General features: G+C 42.1%; 1 protein-coding gene across 5 annotated transcripts in view; it reads right to left on the reverse strand.

Moving 5' to 3' along the window:
• Positions 1 to 197: 197 nt before the first annotated feature.
• DAP3 (death associated protein 3) overlaps positions 198 to 23,861 on the reverse strand; it is a 37,584-nt gene continuing 13,920 nt past the window's right edge. For 4 of the 5 annotated variants that reach the window (XM_053604703.1, XM_053604702.1, XM_053604704.1 and 1 more), the window contains exons 3-13: positions 16,877 to 16,999; positions 15,282 to 15,383; positions 11,531 to 11,639; positions 11,306 to 11,407; positions 9,995 to 10,125; positions 9,016 to 9,096; positions 8,784 to 8,942; positions 7,874 to 7,933; positions 7,563 to 7,652; positions 1,508 to 1,625; positions 198 to 618 (exon numbers count right to left, since the gene is read on the reverse strand). In XM_053604703.1, the coding sequence (XP_053460678.1) occupies positions 533 to 618; positions 1,508 to 1,625; positions 7,563 to 7,652; positions 7,874 to 7,933; positions 8,784 to 8,942; positions 9,016 to 9,096; positions 9,995 to 10,125; positions 11,306 to 11,407; positions 11,531 to 11,639; positions 15,282 to 15,383; positions 16,877 to 16,999 (1,161 nt within the window). In that variant the 3' untranslated portion in view covers positions 198 to 532. The remainder of the gene's footprint in view (positions 619 to 1,507; positions 1,626 to 7,562; positions 7,653 to 7,873; positions 7,934 to 8,783; positions 8,943 to 9,015; positions 9,097 to 9,994; positions 10,126 to 11,305; positions 11,408 to 11,530; positions 11,640 to 15,281; positions 15,384 to 16,876; positions 17,000 to 23,861) is intronic. The other variant, XM_053604701.1, reaches the window with a different exon arrangement.

Genomic DNA, 23,861 nt, shown 5'->3' on the forward strand with positions numbered 1-23,861 from the left:
TCAGGCAATCCACCCACCTCAGCTTCCCAAGGTTGGGATTACAGGCATGAGCCACCATATGCAGCCTGTAAGCTGTGAATCTTGATTTGCTGAACTGAACAAAGTCTAGAAACAGAACCACTTGGAAATTTCTGTACAATTGAGTCTCTTCAGCTCCCCAACATGCAGAATACCAGATACATTCAATTTGGCCAGTCTGAAGGCCAAAGGTTTTATTATACTCTTCATAATAGAAATCTAACAAGACATTTTAAGAAATACGTTTTTTTAAAGGAAAAGATCCATGATATCTTAAATGTGAAAACCACATCCAGTAAACCAGTATGTGTTTCAGGAACAAGAAGACATCTTATTGCCACATGTTCTCAGTCATTTCACCAGGAACTCATTTCAGTGAAGGTCTAGGGACAACTGTAGTATTGTCCAGGCTGATAAGTAGAGGCCTGGTTGCTCTTCCTTTGTGGTGGTTCCATGTGATTGAGTCCAGCTTAAAGAAAATGTCCAATTCTTCCCTGTACATTGCAAATGTGGCTTAGAGATATGCACACAGCTGCTCCAGTTGCCAGGGGTTTGCATTACTTAGGAATAGCAGCTCCTTCTTCCCTTCTTCTGTATGAGCTAAGATGGCGTCAAACACAAGTAAGTGGTAGTTTCCTCTTGCTCCATTGCATTCTCCAGAAAATACTATAGTCAGAGGCTATCTTATTCAGATTATGTTCTGATGGAATTAGCATCTCCCAAGAGATTCTTTTCTATGCATAATTTCCTTTTCTGTCTCTACTCCTCTAATCAGTATCTCCCCCCCATTCTCAGAGTTATCTTGTGGCCTTTAGGACTTTCCAACTCCCTTAGAAATCTGTCCACAGTGCTTCCCAATCGGCTGCAGCAACTTTTATATTCCTTTTTCTACTCTTTTAAGAACCTATTCCAATTATTATTAACTCTCTGTCTAGTGAGAAAGGGGCCTTTACTCATCTACATCCCATTTCACAATCTGGAGGTGAGGGCAAGGGTAAATAATAGCTGAGATGCTTTCAACAAGGACCAAGTATGGAGGTAACGGTTAAGTTTTGTATATATACTAGGTCGGGTGCAGCAAAGGGTTAGTTTGGTGTTGGTGTAGCTCTCAAGTGGAACAAAACATCCTATGGGTCTTCCAGCACATGATTCTATCAACTGAAGTTTTCTGAATGAATAAATGCAACAAAGTGGCTGCAACCCAAACACCTGGAAACTGCTCGATGGCTTTGTCTCTTTTTTAACATAAACATTTTATTTTGGACTAAGATGAGAATTTAGGGAGAAATATAATCTCTTTTGTAAATTAAACCTTAACTACCCCAACCCACCTTTCTGTATTATCTTATTAGCCAGAAATAACTTAAGATAAAGGGGGAAAAAATGAAGTAAATATTACAGACTATTGCTGAGGGAAGAAGAGATTAAGGCTCTGATTCAGTGGGATTCTATTGTGAGCAACAAGACCTGACAGGAAACACTAAATTACCTTTTTCATGTTGAAGCCACTTGTTCTCCAAGTAATACTGAATACAACTTTCAAATTCCTTTGGGTTATAGTTAGAAACCAGGATGGGAATAAAGGGATCCAGGGCATCAAAACCTTCCTAGAGAAGAAAAACAATGACATAGGGTTAAGGAACAAATTGGCCAAGGGAAAAATAATACTTAAACACTTTGAGGGTAAGGTCTTTGTTTTTCTTTTCTTCTTTTTGTTTTTAGAGGCAGGATCTTATTTAGCTGTCTGGGCTGCTATGCTGCAGTGGTGTGATCACAGCTGTCTGCAGCTCAAAGTCAGGGCTCAAGACATTCTTCTGCATCAGCCTCTTGAATAGCTGAGACAATAGGAACATGCCATCATTCCCAGCTAGTTTTACAGTTTTTGTAGAGAGGAGGGTCTCACTATATTGCCCGAGCTGTTATGAACTCTTCGCCACAAACAATCCTACTTCAGCCTCAGAAAGTGCTGGGGTTATAGGTATTAACCATTGTGCGCAGCTGTTTTTCGTCTGGTCAACTCTATTCCTCACTCTCTAGCTACCCTGACTTATATAGGACTCTACATGTGGTGGCCACACACTTGCTCTACATAGCCACAAGCATAATACAGTGGAACCTCCATAGCTGACCTCCTCCTTAGGTTTCTCTTTTTTTTTTTTAAGATAGAGTCTCAAGCTGTCGCCCTGGGTGGAGTGCCGTGGCGTCACTGCTCACAGCAACCTCAAACTCTTGGGCTTAAGCAAGTCTCTTGCCTTAGCCTCCCAAGTAGCTGGGACTACAGGTGCCCCCCCATAACACCCAGCTATTTTTCTGTTGCAGTTTGGCCCGGGCCAGGTTCGAACCCGCCATCCTCGGCATATGGGACTGGCCCCCAACTCACTGAGTCACAGGCGCTCCACCTCCTTAAGTTGACCTAATTTCCACAGAGGAGACTACTGACCACCTTCATGTGTTGAACAGGTTGTTCCAGTCCCTGGACGGTCAACTTAAAGAGGTTCTACTATATCTACAAAAGAGATCATGCTTGAAGGCATGCCACTTCTCTGAATATAGTTTTTATATTTGGAGAGTTCTGACTTTTGGAACTAAGTGTTTCATGTACTCAAAAACAGAAAATAAAGTTAATAATGCAGGAAAAGACCCTATGTGGAACATAAATGAAATCAATCAAAGTATACTTCAAATTTCAAATATAACACTGAGGGGAAGGGGAAAGCCCATTAACAGCATAATCAGGGTGGTGCCTGTGGCTCAATGGGTAGGGCGCCGGCCCCATATACCGAGCATGGCGGGTTTACACCCAGCCCCAGCCAAACAGCAACAAAAAAAAAAATAGCTGGGTGTTGTGGCAGGCACCTGTAGTTCCAACTACTCGGGAAGCTGAGGCAAGAGAATTGCCTAAGCCCAAGAGCTGGAGTTTGCTGTGAGTTGTGATGCTACGGCACTCTATCGAGGGCAACAATGTGAGATTCTGTCTCTAAAAAAAACAAAACAAAACAGCATACTCAGAGTACACTCTTAAGCTAATGGCAAAAACTAAACAACCATCAAATTCTAGTTAGCAGAGGCAGGGAAAAACCTTTAGCACCTTCTTCGTAGACTCTGTCGATGTATACAGAGTCAAGGTTTAGTAAACGTGAACTACTTTTTTTTTTTTTTTTTTGTAGAGACAGAGTCTCACTTTACTGCCTTCAGTAGAGTGCCATGATGTCACAGGACTCAAAGCAACCTCTAGCTCTTGGGCTTCAGCGATTCTCCTGCCTCAGCCTCCCGAGCAGCTGGGACTACAGAGGCCCGCCACAATGCCCGGCTATTTTTTGGTTGCAGTTCAGCCTGGGCTGGGTTTGAACCCGCCACCCTCGGTATATGGGCCGGCGCCCTACTCACTCAGCCACAGGCGCCACCCAAACGTTAACTACTTTTAAGCTAAATAATAAATATATGGCTACTGAGAACAGATTTTTGTCATTTTTGAAAAAGTTTCCGAACACAACCTTGGGGAAGCAGATTTCTTTATTTTTTTTTTTGAGACAGAGTCTCACTATGTTGCCCTTGGTAGAGTGCCATGGTGTCACAGCTCACAGCAACCTCAAACTCTTGGTCTTAAGTGATTCTCTTGCTTCAGCCTGCCAAGTAGCTGGGACTATAGGCACACACCACAATGTGTGGCTATTTTTTGGTTGCAGTTGTTCAGCTGGCCAGGGCTGGGTTTTAACCCACCACCCTCGGTATATGTGGCTGGTGCTGTAATCACTGTGTTTTGGGCACCGAGCCAAGAAAGCAGATTTCTTATTGTTGTTTGTGAGAGTTAGAAATATCGAAAGGGGAAAGATATAATGAATTCTGTGATGCTAGTATGGGACTGGAAAATATCAATATGAACTCCTAGTTTTTGACTCTAAGTAGGGAAATAGACATAGATATGTGTGGATATGTACATATGAATACAGTGCATACACACATAGTCCACACACACACAATGCATGTAATGTGTACATGAATGTTACATGTATTTATTTACTAGCTCTGTTGAGAGGGCCTAGAAGAAATTAAACCCCAGTGGCAATAAGTATACCTACCTTTCAGGTCTTCGTTTCTAAATACCATTGTCCTCTAAAACAAACTAAGGATCTTTGGAGAAAGGACTGACTCCATGGTTAGGGTATGGCAAGTACAAGATGAGTCTGTCAGAAAGGGAAGAAGTGCTAGAATGATGGAGACATGTCAAAAGGACATAGAAGCCAGTTTGAAGGAGTTCCTAAGGGCTAAATCTGGGATAATTTGACTATCAAAATAAAAAATGATAGTAGGCTTGGTGGTGGTTCATGGCTGTAATCCCAGCACTTTGGGAGGCTAAGATTAGGGGATTGCTTCAGGCCAGGATTCAAGACCAACCTAGCCAGAGTAGTGAGACTCAGTCCTTAAAAAAAAGTTAGCTGGGGGGGCGGCGCCTGTGGCTCAGTGAGTAGGGCGCCGGCCCCATATGCCGAGGGTGGCGGGTTCAAGCCCAGCCCCAGCCAAACTGCAACAAAAAAATAGCCAGGCGTTGTGGCAGGTGCCTGTAGTCCCAGCTGCTTGGGAGGCTGAGGCAAGAGATTCCCGTAAGCCCAAGAGTTAGAGGTTGCTGTGAGCCGTGTGACGCCACGGCACTCTACCCGAGGGCGGTACTGTGAGACTCTGTCTCTACAAAAAAAAAAAAAAGTTAACTGGGTGTAGTAGTGCACACCTATAGTCCTAGGCTACTGCCTACAGGAGGCTGTGGCAGGAGGATCACTTGAAGCCAGGAGCTGGAGGCTGCAGTCAGCTATGATCATGCCATTGTACTCTAGCCTAGGTGACAGAGCACGATTCTGTGTTAACAATACAACAGGCTCGCTGGGCGTGGTGGCTCACGCCTGTAATTCCAGCACTGTGGGAGGCTGAGGAGGGAGAATCGCTTGAGCTCAGGAGTTCGAGACTCGCCTGAGCGACAGTGAGACCCCGACTCGTGAAAAAAATGGAAAAACCCAGCCGGGCACCACAGCAAGCGCCTGTAATCCCAGTGGCTTCGAGGCTGAGGCAGTGGGGTGCCGGCAGCCCGAGTCTGAGGTTGTGGTGAGCTACCACGCCCACTGCACTCTGCTCAGGGGCATAGGGTGGGACCCTGTCTCAACAAAAAAAAAAAAAAAAAGAAAAAAACAATACAACAGGCTCGGTGCCTGTAGCTCAGTGGCTAGGGCACCAGGCACATACACCCGAGCTGGCTGGTTCAAATCCAGCCCAGGCCTGCCAAACAACAATGACAACTACAACCAAAAAATGGCCGGGCCTTGTGGAGGGCGCCTGTAGTCCCAGCTACTTGGGAGGCTAAGGCAAGAGAATCGCTTGAGCCCAGGAGGTTGCTGTGAGCTGTGACACCACAGCACTCTACCCAGGGTGACAGCTTGAGACTCTGTCTCAAACCCCCCCCCCCCCCAAAAAAAAAGACAATAATACAACAGAAAGAAAGTAGAAGGCCAGGGCAGTGCAGTGCCTGTGGCTCAAATGAGTAAGGCGCTGGACCCATATACCGGAGGTGGTGGATTTAAACCCGGCCCTCGCCAAAAAGAAAAAAGAAAGTAGAAGGCCAGGTGTGGAGGCTCACACCTGTAATCCTAGCACTCTGGGAGGCCAAGGTAGGTAGATTGCATGAGCTCAGGAGTTTGAGACCAGCTTGAGCTACAGCAAGACCCTGTCTCTAAAAATAGCTAGGCATTGTGGCGAGTGCCTGTAGTCTCAGCTACTTGGGAGGCTGAGGCAAGAGGATCACTTGAGCCCAAGAGTTTGAGGTTGCTGTGAGCTAAGATGCCATCACACTCTACTGAGGGTGACTAAGACTCTGTCTCAAAAAAAAGATAGTAGGGTGCTGCCTGTGGCTCAGTGGGTAGGGCACCGGCCCTATATACTGAAGGTGGCAGGTTCAAAGCCGGCCCCGGCCAAACTGCAACAACAACAACAACAGCAAAATAGCTGGGCACCTGTAGTCCCAGCTACTCAGGAGGCTGAAGCAAGAGAATTGCTTAAGCCCAGGAGCTGGAGGTTGCTGTGAGCTGTGTGATGCCATAGCACTCTACCAAGGGCGATAAAGTGAGACTGTCTCTACAAAAAAAAAAAAAAAAAAAGATAGAAGTTTAGAATCCACTATATATCCATTAAATATGAATCCACAAGTCTATACTAAAACAAAAAAATATATAAAGCAGAAAGGAAAAATTCTACTTAGAAAGCTAAAAAATAATGTATCTTTAGATGAAATGATAGAGCTAGAAACACTCCAGTTAGCCATTGTCATAATAATAACTGATTTAGGAAAGAATCACTAATGTAATGGATACTAAAATTAGTTAGTGGAACTTTAAGAACTGGATTGTTACATAGTCTCATGGTATATCCAGATGGTATATAGTCTAATGGTACCAAGATACTTTCTGCTTACAAAAAGAAAATAATGAGCTTACAGAGGAGTAACCAGATGGATATCACCTCAACTAAGTGTTCAGAATTAACTTCACCAGTAACGGGAGGAGCAGAGTTAAGGTGCCTTCTGATCTGATGTACTCACTAAAACATGGCATCCCTCTGATGTCACTTCTACTCAGGAGAAAACATTGGACAGCATAAAACAATATAACTGGTATTTTTTTATATTAAAAAATATATAAATATTAAGGTTATTGAAGATAAAGACTGAGTAACTGTCACAGATTAAAGGAAACCAAAGAGACATGACAATTTAATACAGTACCCAGGATTCTCTTTTTCTTTCTTTTTTTTTTTGATGTTAGCATTTTTTTTATTAAGTCAAATACACATAGATCATGAATACATTCATGCATATATGGGGTACGATGTGCTTTCTTTTTTTTTTTTTGTAGAGACAGAGTCTCACTTTATGGCCCTCGGTAGAGTGCCGTGGCGTCACACAGCTCACAGCAACCTCCAACTCCTGGGCTTAGGCGATTCTCTTGCCTCAGCCTCCCGAGTAGCTGGGACTACAGGTGCCCGCCACAACACCTAGCTATTTTTTTGTTGCAGTTTGGTTGGGGGCTGGTTTGAATCCACCACCCTTGGTATAGGGGCCGGTGTCCTATCCACTGAGCCACAGGTGCCGCCCAAGACTCTCTTTTTCTACACATAAAGGAAACTGGGATAACTGGCTAAGTCAGAATAAGTTAAACAGACTAGGTAAAAAGTCCTATATCAATGTTATTTTATGATTTGGATAATTGTGCTACGGTTATATACTAGAATATCTTTGTTTTTAGAAAAGAGACATTAATTAAAGATAAAGAGGTATTGTATCTGCAGGTTACTGCCATATAATTTTGAAAAAAAGAAAACGTGGAAAAGAGAGGGAAAGGATAAAACAAATAGGATAGAGTCAACATTTCAGAAATCTGGGTGAAGGGCATACAAGAATATGAGTTTTCTCCAAGTCTGAGATTATATAAAAATAAAGAGATCAATAAAAAGATATCTCTTTAAGTAGAATAACTATGGGAAAACAAATTTTCCTATAACCTGACCTTTCCCAGTAATTCTTGGGGCAGATAGGCCCTCCTGGTCTTAAAGAGAGATCCAGTTTGGCTCAAAGTCAACACAATGGCGCCTCCATGCTGAAAGAAAGGAGAAAAGGCTGAATTGGAAAAAGCTAAAAAGATAGAAAAATGCAATTTAATCACCATTAGTTTTTTTTTGTTGTTGGCCATATAATATACTGGCAGTATGGTTTGACAGTTAAATGGCAACTAAATTGGTTCTAGATTTGGCTCTGACAATAAATTGCTGCATGATTTTAAATGTATCAAACTTATTTTTGGGTACTATCTGTACTTACCCAGTCATTTTTCACCATTTTCCTCAGGTTGTGAATAAGTGCCAGCTCCTCTGGGGCAATCTGCACATTGGTCAATGAGAGAGATCATTACTTGCTTTCACTGGATGCTTGCCTGAGACAACCAATTGACAATAATAATAAAAAAAAATCCTCACCTACTACATAATCATGGTACTAAAGGTACACTAGATAAGCTGCATAGCTGTTGGCTCTAGAACTTCCATGCTTTTGGAGATTAACAACAGTCACTAAGAGAGAAAATACCTACTGCCCTAAACCACCCCCTTCCTTGATGTTTCTGATCTTTTCTGCTCAGACCATACAGCCTCATTTTGAAATGAGAATAGAAAGGAAGAATTATGAAAGAATGAAAACATAGCTTCAGCTGTCATGCTCTTTCCATAACACTCTCCCTTAGTTTTCAATGAATGGTAGAATTCTTGGCACAAAAGCACTGCCTTCTTCTTTTGATTCTATTTTCACCACGTATCTTTCTTTCTTTTCTTTTTTTTTTTTGGAGATAGGGTATCACTCTGTTGGCTGAGCTAGAGTGCAGTGGCACAATCATGGCTCACTGCAGCCTCAGACTTCTGGGCTCACATGCCCAAATAGCTAGGACTACAGGTACGTATCACCATGCTTGGCTAATTAAAAAAAAAATTTATGTACAGATGAGGTCATGCTATGTTGCCCACACTGTTCTTCAACTCAAGCAATCTGCCTGCCTTGACCTCCTAAAGTGCTGATATTACAGGACTGAACCACTGTACTCCACCACACTGTATTATCTCAATTTCAATACTCCTAGGTAAGACAGGTGTTGTATGGTCTACAGAGCTAAGAGGCAGCCTCTGTACATGATGAAACCAGAAATCAGAAAAACTAACGTAGAGAAACTCAGTGTTCCTACCAGGCTTTTATCTTCCCTTTTCAGAGTGGTCCTACCCCACAGAGCATTGATTCCATCCACAGCTACCAGGAGGCGAAAAATACCCAATGAACTCTGCCTCTTTAGCTCTTTCAGCACAATCCCAACTGCATCTGTGGCATTTCTCACCCGTGTTATGCCCTGTTGGGAGAAAGAGTGGTTAACAGCGCTACAGGCACTCTTCTCAGTTCACATTCAGTGTCTTTTCTTATACCTGTTCAACTACTTCTCCCAGAGGACTGCCTTTCTCAGTGCTGTCTCTCTTATTCCAGACATACTTCTCTTGAACTTTTATCTAAAAACAAGCAAACAAAATAAAAACAAATCAAAAAAAGGTTACTGTGGTTACGGGTAAACCCATTCCTTGAGAAGGTTGGAGGCTAAGGTTAATAGGCGCTGGTTTCAATTTACAGTTCAGGTCCTCAGTGTAGTTAGTAACTCATTTCTGTCTGAAACATTGAAAAAAAAGTATGTAAGAGATAATGATTAAAAAGGTCCAGAAGGAAGCTATAACATCTGCAGTTTTTTAAAAAAGAGACAGGGGTCTTGCCCTGTCACATGGGATAGAGTGTAGTGGCATAAGCATAGCTCACAGCAGCCTCAAACTCCTGGGCTCAAGCAATCCTCTAGCCTCAGCCTGAGTATCTGAGACTATAGGCATGTACTACCTCATGCCTGGCTAATTAATAAAACAAAATTTGTGTTTTTAGAGATAGGGTCTTGCTATCTTACCCAGACTGGTCTTGAACGCCTGGCCTCAAGTGATTCTCTGCCTTAGCCTCGCTGATAGCTGGGATTACAAACTTGAGCCACCCTGCCCAGGTTGGCATCTGCATTTTTAACAAGCTATATAGTGACTCTGCTTTGTACCCAGCATTTGAAAACTCCTGGTCTACAGATCCTAGGGTAAAGAGCACTTTTGCCAATAAATTCCTGTTTCCTAAAAAAGGTCTAACCTAGAGAAAACCATGTAGTTGGAAAGTTACTTGTGAAGGATTTGAGGCAGTAGTTTGAGAAGTCAACAAATCAAACTGGATTTCACCTTGTTATCCACAAAATGCAAAATGTATGAAAGAAACACAGAATGACAGTTTTTCCGAACTACAATATCAGTTTACCAATATTCAGAGCTCAAAAAAGACAGAATCTACCATACAAAGACTATTTAGAACCAAATGTCGGAGTTTAGTCACCTGGCCCAGGAAGTGTTCATTTGCAGTTTTGAAATTCTTAAGCCAGGTGGAAGCCTCTAAAGGTTGATCAAAACGCTCTTTGTTGTAGGTGGACTGCAGAAGATCCTGGCAATTTTTCACCCAGAGATGAGCTAGAAAAAAAAAAAAAAAGGCACATGAAAACAAACTATGGAGGAATTGGGTATCTTCAACTTGAAAACTCTCTACCTCTTTGAATTATGGGAAATGACTTTAGTTTCCCATGTATATGTATGTAACATATATGTGTATATATTACATACATATGTATATGTATGTATATACAGAGAGGCATATATATATGTGTATATATATTTCTTAAAGCCTTTTTTTCTCCAGGGTTTACCTTTTTGTCTGGCCCATCTTTAACATTATCATTAGAAACAGTACATAAGGCATACTAAATGGATTAAATATCACTTTTTTTTTTGTAGAGACCGAGTCTCACTGTACCGCCCTCAGGTAGAGTGCCGTGGCATCACACGGCTCACAGCAACCTCTTAACTCTTGGGCTTACGCGATTCTCTTGCTTCAGCCTCCCGAGCAGCTGGGACTACAGGCGCCCGCCACAACGCCCGGCTATTTTTTGGTTGCAGTTTGGCCGGGGCTGGGTTTGAACCCGCCACTCTCGGCATATGGGGCTGGCCCCCTACTCACTGAGCCACAGGCGCCGCCCTAAATATCACTTGTTAAAGGCAGTTTTTAAGCTGTATCAGAAAATGTGAATGCATAGAACATTGAACAAAAAAGGAATACGTACAATGCCTGAGGGATTAAGTTTTTAGGATCTGTTCTGACAATTCTAGAATGCTAATAAGGAGTAAAAGTTTCTACGTGTACTCAAAATTGTTAACTGGTGGCAAAAAACAAACAAATAAATAAAGCCAAAAAACCCCGTGGGACATCTAAGGAAGTTTATGATCTTGATGACTTGGTATGAAAAGGCTTCAGGGGGCGGCACCTGTGGCTCAAGGAGTAGGGCGCCGGTCCCATATGCCGGAGGGGGCGGGTTCAAACCCAGCCCTGGCCAAAAACCACAAAAAAAAAAAAAAAAAAAAAAAAAGAAAAGGCTTCAGGAAGCTTTTACTAAAATTTCCTCGTCACATGTATTTCCCCTTATAACCTGGTTGGCACTAAAATGCTGAAATCATGATGAGACAGCTCAGACTGCTCTGTATCTAGGGCAAAGGCTTTTTCCTTTAGCCATCAGAGCCCTGTTAGAAAATTAAGGTCACAGATGACCACAGTGACATGGTAACTATACCTGACACAGAAAATACAGGAAATTCTTACCATCGGGAATATGCAGAATCAGCCAATCCTGTTTTGCACAGAAATGAATAACATGGCAAAGACTAAGGGTTTTTCCTGTCCCCTTCTCTCCATCTAAAGCACCTGTTGTTAAGAAAACATCACCAAAAGGGACACTTCTACTGCAAGTGCTCCTGCATTTCCTCTTCTCTCTCATCTCAGGGAAGACATCAGCTCACGAGGGAACAGGTAGGCAGGAAAGGATACAGAGGAGATATCGGACAGCTGGATAAGCAAGATTGGTATTTTTTAGGCAATGCAGAAGCTCGAGGGCTGGCTTCCTCACCATCAGGCATGCTTCCCCAAATGTCTTCACCTGACAAAACCAGAAGAAAGTAGGAGAAGAGTGTGGGACTTGCAACACAGCAACCAAGAGCACCAAACCGCATGTCTTTAAACTGAAACATGTTATTTCACACCAACTAACAATAGTTGGTTAGGTTTTTATTATTCTTGTTAATGAAGCAGTTATTATTAGGTTATTAAGTACAAAATGTCTGATTTCCCTAAGTACTAAGTTTGATAGTTGATATCCAAGTCATTTCACTGACACTTCTAGTTTAATTTTTATTGTAAAGGTATATCCTCATTCTTTTAAATGCACATTTTGGCTTGTGATTATCTTTCAAAAAAAATATTTTAGAAGCCAAGTGTTGTGGCGGGCGCCTGTAGTCCCAGCTACTTGGGAGGCTGAGGCAAGAGAATTGCTTAAGCCCAAGAGTTTGAGGTTGCTGTGAGCTGTGATGAAACAGCACTCTACCAAGGGCGACATAGTGAGACTGTCTTTAAAAAAAGAATTAGAGCAATTTTTGTAAAACCATAGATAAGTAAAAAATTTGTCTTATTTTCAAATAGAGATCTATTGTGGAACCAATGTGGAGCAGACAGTTTAAAATAGTAACAAAGGATGTGGCTAATTAATGCACAGTATATGGTTTGAGAAGTTCTGCTGTGGTTGATTTTAATATGGAAAATAAGCCTTGTGGATGACCTGAGACCAGGTGCATAATAAGCTGAAAGCTGCAGTAGAAGCAAATCCACCTCCACCTCTGTGTGAACCAGCAGCAGGTATGACACTACTATTTCAGTAATACTAGACTACTTGAAACAAATTGGTCAGGTAAGGAAGCTGGATAGATGAGTACCACATGAATTAAATGAGAATCAGAGAGAAATCATCTCAAAGTTTTTTTTTTTTTTTTTTTTTGAGACAGTCTTACCTGGTTGCCCTTGGTAGAATGCTGTGGTGTCACAGCTCACAACCTTAAACTCATGGACTTAAGTCATTCTCTTGCATCAGCCTCTTAAGTATCTGGGACTATAGGCACCTGCCACAACGCCTGCTATTTTTTTTAAGAGATGAGGTCTTGCTCTTGCTCAGGCTGGTCTTGAACCTGTGAGCTCAGATAGTCCACCCACCTCGGCCTCCCAGAGTACTAGGATTATAGGTGTGAGTCACCACGCCCAGCCTGAGGCTTACCTTTCTTTTTCTTTTCTTGAGACAGAGTCTCACTATGTTACCCTTGGTAGAGTGCCATAGCGTCACAGCTCACAGCAACACAGTAACCTCTGACTCTGGAGCTTAAGTGATTTTCTTGCCTCAGCCTCCCAAGTAGCTGGGACTACAGGCACCCACCATGGCACCTGAGTATTTTTTGTTGCAGTTGTTGTTTAGCAGGCCCAGGCCAGGTTTGAACCCATCAGCCTTGGTTATGTGGCTGGTGCCCTTTCCCACTGAGCTATGGGCGCTGCTGTTACTTTGTTATTATTATGTGATGAAACATGGATTCTTTTTGACAATAGCAAATATTTGGCACAATGGGTAAAGATGACATGCTGAAACACAGTCTAAAACCAAATATTCATCAAAAAAAGCTAATGGTGTGTGTTTGGTAGTACAGCACTGGTATTATCCACTATAGCTTCATGAAACCTGTGATTATAGCAGCTGTCTACTGCAACCAATTAGACCCAATAATAAGGATGTTTGTGACCAAGCAGCTGAGATTGGTCAGTAGAGACAGGCCAGTCCTCTTACAACACTCAACCACATGTTGCACAAACAATGCTGCTCAAATTACAGGGTTGGACGTGGAAACTCTCCGTCATCCACAGTATTCACCAGATCTTGCACCAACTGCCTACCACTTCTTGCCAGGAAAAATATTTAATTCTCAACAAACCGTGGAAAATGCTTCTTGCGATTTCATTGCCACTCCCTCTCTGGGCTTTTTTGCTGCCAGCATACACAAGCTACCATTATGATGACAAAACTGTTGATAGTTCAGGCACATGCTCTGATTAACTGTACTGCTTCTTGTTTTTATTTTTATTTTTTAAATTTCAGGAGAGGAGGCAGTTTAAATTGTACTGTTTTTCGCCTCCTGAGTAGTTGGGACTTCAGGTATGAACCACCAGGTCTGGCTCATTTTTCTACTTCTTATAGAGATGGAGTTTTTCTCTTGCTCAGGCTGGTCTGGAACTCAAGCAGTCCTCCTGCCCAGAGTGCTAGGATTACAGGTGTTAGGCACTATACCCAGACTAAGAAGGAATAATTTCTCATGCTGAAACAAATTCAGCAAGAGATAAGAGCAAGAACCCACTGCACCAACAAACCACAAATTATTTTAATGGTTATAAATCAATCCAACATTATACTCTTTGAGCTGGAATTATATCCACAAAAGAACATATTCTAAATTTTTTTTTTTTTTTGTAAAGACAGAGTCTCACTTTATGGCCCTTGGTAGAGTGCCATGGCATCACACAGCTCACAGCAACCTCCAACTCCCAGGCTTAAGCGATTCTCTTGCCTCAGCCTCCCAAGTAGCTGGGACTACAGGCGCCCGCCACAACGCCCGGTTATTTTTTGGTTGCAGTTCAGCCGGGGCCGGGTTTGAACCCGCCACCCTCGGTATATGGGGCCGGCGCCCTACCGACTGAACCACAGGCGCCGCCCATATTCTAAAAATTTATGAGTGAAGAACTATGATGTATCTAATCAAAATACCATTTGTATTCAGCTCAGGAATGTATTACCATTTTGTTTTTGTGAAGTATAACAACTATTTTCATGACATTTTGCCAAGAGACATATTCATTTTAAACAATTATTTGAATGCAAATTATCTAGTAACATATTGGGTAACACAAGGAAAAAAAAAATGTTGACATAGGGCGGCGCCTGTGGCTCAGTGAGCAGGGCGCCGGCCCCATATGCCGAGGGTGGCGGGTTCAAACCCGGCCCCGGCCAAACTGCAACAAAAAAATAGCCGGGCGTTGTGGCAGGCGCCTGTAGTCCCAGCTACTCAGGAGGCTGAGGCAGGAGAATCGCCTAAGCCCAGGAGATGGAGGTTGCTGTGAGCTGTGTGATGCCACGGCACTCTACCGAGGGCAATAAAGTGAAACTCTGTCTCTACAAAAAAAAAAAAAAAAATGTTGACATATATAAGAACATTTATGTGGTTCCATAAACGATTTGAGATGGTTAACAGAAAGATAAATATTGTACCTTTTTTTTTTTTTAATTCAGACAGAGGCTCACTCTGTCGCCCTGGGTAGAGTGCCATAGCCTCATAACTCACAGCAACCTCAAAATCCTGGGCTCAAGAGATCCTCTTGCCTCAGCCTCCCAAATAGCTGGGACTATAGATGCCTGCCACCATGTCTGACTAGCTTTTCTATTTTTAGTAGACGGGTCTCACTCTTGCTCAGGCTGGTCTTGAACTGCTGAGCTCAAGGGATCCTCCTGCCGTGGCCTCCCAGATTGCGGGGATTACAGGCATCAGCCACTGTGTCTGGCAGTAATTATACTCTTCATAAAAGATAAACAACAGCTGAATTTGTTTTTCAGATTCAAATTTCATCTTTCGTAGTTTTTCCATTCATTTAACCCCAAGCCTTTGCTATCAGCAGCTTCTATTCTGGGCTTCCCCCAATTCCACTCCATTTTGAGCACCTGCATTGTAAAGCGAGGAGGCAGGCCATGGGGAAATACAGTTTTCAGATCCTGGAGGGGGATGTTGTAGTGCTGACCTTCGTGCTGTTCCCCATGCTTGGCCTAGGAAATAAAAGTACAAACATGTACAGCAGATACACAAAGTGACCAGGACTTTGAAAAGTGAATAGGGCCTGCTAGCCTACACTCATCTCTTAGCTGGAAAAGTTATCTTTCATGCTTTATCTATATCAGTTCTCAACCTGTGGGTTGAGACCCATAGGAACTATATTAAAGGGCTGCAGCATTAGGAAGGTTGAGAACCACTGATCTAGACCAAAAAGCTGGTTGATGTCTCAAAATCCAGTGTGTTTATAGAGGTAGTGGCTTAAATGATGAAAGTGGTTGTTCAGTAAAGTAGCCCTAGATAATGGGGATAGCAGAGATAATTTCTGCCATCTGGATTCTTCTGTGCTGTGTATAGAGATGCTCTAGTCATGTGACAAGATTATCTGCATGCTGCTGTTTCCATAGAAACCTCAGAGGAATTGGCAGATAAAGGGACTACAATTACAGAGACAGCTGAAAGACACTTCAGTGATTTCATTCATTTATTCTATTTATTTTGTGCTTACGAAAATAGATAATGTTAAAGACATTTAAAATACACCCTGCTGAGATGGTGTTTTGGGATTATTGGATTATTTTTCCCTTCCACTTGGCCTGTATTAAGATGGGAAGACTCAGAGGGAAGGGCAGGGACAAAAAAGCTGTTGGTTCCTTTCACATTAAAGTACAGACTGCACATCTAATTTCATTTATGAGAAGTAGGAACATTGCTGGGGAAGGAGCAAAGACATCAATATCCAGCCCAATTAGATCTGAACTAGAAAACGCAACATAAAATACTGCTGGAATCTTGGCTTCTGTGGACAAACATCATTTTAAATGTTGCTTTTTCTCATATGAAGTCAAGTTAGTTTCCTTTCCAGATACCAGAAAACTCATTTACAAAGGTAAAAAATAGTACCAGATTGCTTGTATTAGTACTAGAAAACTTGTATTTCTATACCTGCTCTGTTGTGTGACCTTGGTCAAGTAATTTGATCTCTTTAGGGTTCTTCATATCAGAGGTTAGTAGGACCTATTTTTTAAATAAAGTTGTATAGGAACAAAGCCATATACCCATTTATTTATGGAAGAATTGAGTACCTGTGACAAAGATCATTACATCCTCATCAACCTAAAATAACTTGTTCTTTAAGGAAAAATTTGCCACCCAACATAAAGTAAGATCAATGATAAATAGCTAAACTTATCTGTAAAAACTCACCTGAGAATTTACTATGTACCTAATCTGTTCCATAAAATGTGTGGCACTGGGTGAGTTCACTAGTAGGGATGAAATCAAAACTGATAGCGACTACTCTGACTTAATGTCACTGCAGTGTCAGACATGGAGGGTCCCAGCTCCAGAGTCCTCTTAGATGCACTGCTACTTGACAGTGCAAATGTAAACCTGCTCAGCTATTTAAGTCTCAGTTTTCCTGAGAAGTAAAATGAGGACAGTACACACTGTAAGCCCCAAGAAACCCCAGATCCCATTGGCTACTCACCGGGTCACTCTCACTGGTGCGAGAAATAGCTCTGAGACTCTCAACTGGAACCTGATTATCTAGGAAAGCAGCAATGCTTTGGGGTGCCTGGGTCTCCGTGTACAAAAACCGTCCAGGATCCAGCTATAAAAGAAACCCTATTAGTGTTTTGGAATTATTACACTTTCTATACCTGCCATAACACTGAAGATGTGTGAGTCATGTCTGCAACCGGGAAAATGTAACTGACATACATTTTCAGTGAAGGATTATTCACTAAGTTCAATGACATCACACATACCCTGTATTTGTTCCAGCCTGGGCACTGCCTTATCAGGGCTCTATCCCATATGTAAACAAATAATTCTGTTGGACATTGTTCAGGGACATACATAGGACAGCCATTAACAACATGAAGTCAAACTTCTTTAAATGCACTCACTCCCTGATGAATGGCTGCCAATACTGTGTAATTCTAAGCTGTCAGTCACCTCAGCTATCAGGGGATTAGCACATCGTTCCTCACTACTTGAAAGCTATAATTACAGGCCCTGTACCATTTTTCTTGCTAGCTGTGTCCTGGAATAAAATATCTTTCATTAGAGACATGGAATGAGTGAGTATGTAAAGCATACAGCTAAGTGAAAGTAAATTGTTCTATAGGCAACTCAGTGAACTGTCTAGCAAAAGCTCTGAACTAGGCGGGGAGAAGAGTATGATTTCAGGAGACAAATCTGGAGAAAATGTTAAGTGGAGAACCTCAAAACTGAGCTTAACGATAACAGATCTTAGGTAGAAAGAGAAAAAAATGTCAGTTGTGAAAAAAAAGGCTAGGGTATGAAACTAGGAAAAGCAAGAACAGGGATGTGAGAGATGGGTATAAGGCAGTTGCTTAATAAATCAACAGGTAATATGAAAGCTACCCGTACTAAGTCTCACTAAGCAGCTTCTTGAGTGCAGAAAGCTTGTACCATCACTTCTAACACTTACACGTATTTTATGAGAAGATGTTAAACTCCATAATTCTATCTCTAACAGTCTTTTCCTACTACACAGATTGAGAGACGCTATCTTATTTATTTAATTTTTATAGAAACAGAGTCTCACCTTATCGCCCTCAGTAAAGTGCCATGGTGTCACAGCTCACAGCAACCTCCAACTCCTGGGTTTAGGCGATTCTCTTGCCTCAGCCTCTTGAGTAGCTGGAACTACAGGCGCCCGCCACAACACGTGGCTATTTTTTTGTTGCAGTTTGGCCAGGGCCGGGTTTGAATCCGCCCCCCTCAGAATATGGGGCTGGTGCCCTACCCACAGAGCCACAGGCGCTGCCCTTTATTTATTTATTTTTTTGAGACAATTTTACTCTGTCCTCTTAGGTAGAGTGCTGTGGTGTCAGCCTAGCTCATAGCAACCTCAAACTCCTGGGCTCAAGCGATCCTCCTGCCTCAGCCTCTTCAGTAACTGGGACTACAGGCACTTATCATAACATCCAGCTAGTTTTTCTATTTTTAGTAGAGATAGGGTCTCACTCTTGCTCAGGCTGACCTTGAACTGAGCTCAAGGGACCCTCCTGCCTCAGCCTCCCAGAGTGCTAAGATTATAGGCATAAGCAACAATGCTTGGCAGAGAGGCTATTGTAACACTTTTCTGACCAGTATCTTTATTTCTAAATCTGTGATTCTTCATTGTCCTTTGTCCTCCAAAAAAACAGGCTCTACCGTCAGCTAATTAAAAAGATTGGATGGGCGGCACCTGTGGCTCAAAGGAGTAGGGCGGTGGTCCCATATGCTGGAGGTGGTGGGTTCAAACCCAGCCCCGGCCAAAAATTGCAAAAAAAAAAAGCTTGGATGGAGCCAGGCGTAGGAAAGCACTCCTGTAGTCCCAGCTATTTGAGAGGAGTGAGGATTGCTTAAGCAGAGGAATTTGTGGCCAAACTGGATAATATAGGTTAGACCCTAGCTCTTATAACAAGAAAAGAAAAAAAGCTCAGATGGTTCCCCACTAATGTCAAAGTAAGTCTCAAATTCCTTAGCATGACAATCAAGGCCATTGTATTGATGTCACCGATTCTTCTAGTCTCATTCCTTCATAAACTCTACATGACCATGGTAAAACATGTCATGCACTTTTATGCTTCAGTAATGTTGCTCATTCTACTTCAAACTCTCCTTTTCCCTACTTCAATCTTACCCACTCATCAAGACTCAACCTAAGTGTCATATTTTGGTGAAAATTTGTCAGACATCTCTAGTCAAAAGTAATTATCTTTGCTTCTCTGTTAATAGCACTTTCTTTATATTACATAATAGTTTTATTCTGCCTTAAATTGTAAACATGGTTACGGTTTTTTTTTTTTTTTTTTTTGAGACATAGTCTCACTTTGTCGCCCCCTGGTAGAGTGCCATGGTGTCATAGCTCACAGCAACCTCAGACTCTTGAGCTCCAGTGCCCACCACAATGCCCGGCTATTTTTAGAGACGGGGTCTCACTCTGGCTAAGGCTGGTCTCAAACTCGTGAGCTCATGTGACCCACCCACCTCGGCCTCCCAGAGTGCTTGGGATTATAGGCCTGAGCCACCACTGCCAGCCTAACCATGGTTATTGTTAATTGAGTACCTCCTAGATGTTAGGTAATACAGCATATTACATATACTATTTTTGAGCCTAGAATCCAAGAAGGTAGGTAGACATCACCCTTGTTTTATGATGGGATAAAACAAAATTCAGGGAAGTTATTTTGACTAAGGTCACTAAGATGATAGGTGGTAGAACCAGCATTCATATCCAAGTTTGTCTGACTCTGAGATCATATTGTTTTTATATTATATCATGTTATATTATACATATTCGTCTCCCACTCTACACCACATATTTGGAAGGGAAGAGATCAGATTTTATTTATCTTTGTTATCTATTTCCATGTCCAAATACCACAAATACTTAGTACCTGTTCCCTGGAATAAAGAACTTTCATTTAAGAAATATAATGAGAGAGTATGTAAAGCATCCACTTAGGAAAGTCAACTGCTCTATAAGCAGCTTAGGCAACTATACATGGAAACCTCTGAATCATTATGTGTAGATTTTAAGATAAAGTAACAGTGTAAAGTAGTAACAGAGTTGTTCTAGCTTTGGCTGAGACTGCAGCATATAATCAACTCTATCGCAGAGACAGCCATGCTTAGCAAATACCCAAGTGCTTTTCTACATTCTTAGTCTTCCTTGCAGAAAGTTAGTCATGTGATTACTTCAGGCTAAAGAGCTAAGAGTAGAAATAATTTGTGTCATTTCTAGTCAGATGTAGTTAAGAGTAGATATAAAACCTCTCTTTTCTTCCCCTGCTGTGGTAAGCTTAAAAGCTACAAGTTGAGATGTATCCCAAGAAGGTAAATCTTTATTTCTGCATCCAGCCCCCAATCTTGTTCGCAAAGCCTTTTTGGAACTACAAAAACAAAGCAAAATGTACAAAACACAAACAATATTCTTTGGCTTTTTTTTAGACTGAGTCTCACTTTAGCCCTTGGTTGAGTGCTGTGGACTTGTAGCTAACAGCAACCTCAAACTCCTGGGCTCAAGTGAGCCTCGTGCCTCAGCCTCCCGAGTAGCTAGGACTACAGGCACTCATCACAATGCCTGGCTATTTTTTAGAGACAAGGACTCGCTCTTGCTTATACTGGTCTTGAATTTCTGAGGTCAAGCAATCCACCTGCCTAAGCCACTGCACCTGTGCCTGGCCTCACCCTTTGTTATGTTAACCCATTGAGAAGGCCAATGGTGGCTCAGGCCTATAATCTCAGCACTCCGGGAGGCAAAGGTGGGAGGATCCCTTGATCTCAAGAGTTTGAGACCAGCTTGAGCAAGAGCAAGATCCTATCTCTACTAAAAATAGAAAAACTAGTTATATGGGAGGCTGAGGCAGGAAGAACACTTGAACCCAGGAGTCTGAGGTTGCTGTGAGCTAGGCGAATGCCAGGGCCAGGTGTGGTGGCTTACGCCTAGGTGGATTGCCTGAGCTCACGAGTTCAAGACCAGCCTGAGTTAGAGTCCGACTCCATCTCTAAAAATAGCTAGGCTTTATGGCAGGCAGCTGTAGTCCCAGCTAATTGGGAGGCTGAGGCAAAAGAATACTTTGAGCCCAAGAGTTTGAGGTTGCTGTGAGCTATGATGCCACATGACTCTACCAAGGGTGACAAAGTGAGACTCTGTCTCAAAAAAAAAAAAGGAAAAAAAAGAAGCCATTGAGGATTGTTATCTCCGCATAGCAATCTGAAGAACACACTTTAGTACTACTATTGCTACTGCGTTCGATCTAATGGGGTAAAAGTACCATGTCTCTTTAAAAAGTTAAGTGAAAAACAAAATATTCAAGAGCCACAAGGAGGTGCTATTTCTACAGTAATTTGATGACTTTTGAGTTATGCTATACATATTTTATACATACATACTTATATATCTTTTAAGAGATAGAGTCTTGCTCTGTTGCTCATGCTAGAGCACAATGGGACAATCACAGCTCTTTGCAACCTCAAATTCCTGGGCTCAGGCAATCTTGCTACCTCAGCCTCCTGATTAGTGGGGACTAAAGGAGTATACCATGACACCTGGCTAATTTTCTTATTTTTGGTAGAGACAGGGTTTCACATTGTTGCCCAGACTGGTCTCAAACTCCTGGGCTCAAGCGATCCTCCTGCCTTGCCTCCCATGGTGCTGGGATTATGGAGTTGAACCACCACATCTGGCCAGTTTGTTTCCCCCTTAACCTTTGAACTAGAAGCTTTTTTTTTGTTTGTTTTCTGACATGGGTCTGACTATATTGCCAGGGCTGGTCTCCCAACTCCTGTTCTCAAGAGATTGCCTACCTCAGCCTCCTGAGTGGTTGGTATTTACAAGCATATACCACCGTACCTGGTTTAGCTATGCTGTGTGTGAGTATGAGACACTGTAACTGCAAACTCCTGGACTAATTTTTAAAAATTAGTGGTGCATGCCTATAATCTTAGCACTCTAGGAGGCTGAGGCAAGTGGAGTGCTTAAGCTCAGGAGTTCCAGACCAGCCTGAGCTAAAGCAAGACCCGTTTCTACTAAAAATAGAAAATTTAGCTGAGCCTTGTGATGGGCACCTGTAGTCTCAGGTATTTGGGAGGCTGAGGCAAGAGGATCACTTGAGCCTAAGAGTCTAAGGATGCTGTGAGTTATGATGCCACAGCATTGTACCAAGAGAGTCGAAGTGACAGACCGTCTCAAAAAATAAATAAATAAATAAATAAGTAAATTTTTTTGGGGGGGGGGTAGGGATAAGGCCTCATTATGTTATAGCGCAGACTGGTCTTGAACTCCTGGTCTCAAATGATCTTCCCACCTTTCAAAAGTATCACTAGGGTTATAGATGTGAGCTATACCACACTCAGCCAATTATACTTTTTTGAGGTGAAGTAAGTTAGCAAAATGGAATCCTTACTTCTTAAGAGTGTTATATATGGGATCACCCAGGTAGTTTCTTATTTCCAGGGAAAACAACCATCTGTGCCATTGCCTTTACACAGTTTCAGATAAAAGCTCATGAAGTTCCTGAAAGAATAGCATTCATAGACCAATCTAGAAGGTCAAATGGAACAATAAAACTAAAAAAGCTATAAAATTCCTTTTATCTACCAATATAATTGGTAAATATTATAATTCCTTTTACCAATATATTTCTAGAGTCTGGCCTCATGTCTTTTTTTGTCTGTTATTAAGGAAGAAATTTCAGCCTTGTAATTTGATCAGTTGAGGCCAGAATCTACTGTCATTTTTGATTCTTATTGTTATTAATTTTATAACAATGAACCCCTGGGGAGAGGGAGATAACATACAGGAGGAAGCACTCCTTTTCTAGGAAATCTAATGTGTGTAATTAAATAATCAGATGACAGTGACCAGCTTTTCTGGCTTAGTTCTCATCCTAAAGGATTTGGTGCTGGGAAGATCTCCTATGGACTCAACTAATCCAGGTTAGGTACTCCTCCTGGATGCTGTAACATTACCCTATTGTAACAGCCATTTATTCCTTATCCCACTACTGGACTGTGAGAATATAGACCACAAAATGCAATATAGCACAGTTGGGCCACAGGCTTTGAAGTCACAGACTTGGCATCTATTCTGGGCTTCGCAAATTCACAGCCTGTTTCCTTAGGTAAATTACCTAGCCATTCTAGCCTTAAGCTTCTGCATTTGTGAAACATGGATATTGTCTATTTCATGGATTGATCATGAACATTAAAAGAAAGCACTTGCCATATAATGAATGCCTGAAAAATAATAACTATTATTAGTGAAATGAGTCATCTTGGAATTTGGAGTACCTGCCATATGGAAGGTATTGAAAATCTATTTGGTTAAAAAAAAAAAAATGAAGTAAACCAAAAGAATGGTCTTTTTCCTTCCTTTTTTTTTTAAGAGACAGTCTTACTTTATCATCCTCAGTAGAGTGCCATGGCATCACAACTCACAGCAACCTCCAACTCCTGGGTTTAGGCGATTCTCTTGCCTCAGCCTCCAGAGTAGCTGGGACTACAGGCACCTGCCACAACGCCCGGCTACTTTTTGTTGTTGTTGCAGTCTGGCCGGGGCTGGGTTTGAACCTACCACCCTCGGTATATGGGGCCGGTGCCCTACTCACTAAGCCACAGGTGCTGCCCCATAATGGTCTTTTTCATATATAATTTTTAAATTTCATTTTATTATCAGATGTCAAAGATCTACATTAATAACTAAAAATTTTTTTTGAGATAGAGTCTCACTTTGTGCCCTCCACCCCCATAGAGTGCCGTGGCATTATGGCTCACAGCAACCTCAAACTCCTATGCTCAAGTGGTTATTCTCTAGCCTCAGCCTCCCAAATAGCTAGGTGCCCACTGCAACACCAGGCTATTTTTAGAGACAAGGTCTTGCTCTGGCTCAAGCTGGGGCTCAAGCTGGTCTAGAACCTGTGAGCTCATGCAGTCCACCTGCCTCAGCCTCCCAG

This window comes from Nycticebus coucang, chromosome 10, assembly GCF_027406575.1.
Source record: "Nycticebus coucang isolate mNycCou1 chromosome 10, mNycCou1.pri, whole genome shotgun sequence".
Lineage (NCBI taxonomy): Eukaryota > Metazoa > Chordata > Mammalia > Primates > Lorisidae > Nycticebus > Nycticebus coucang.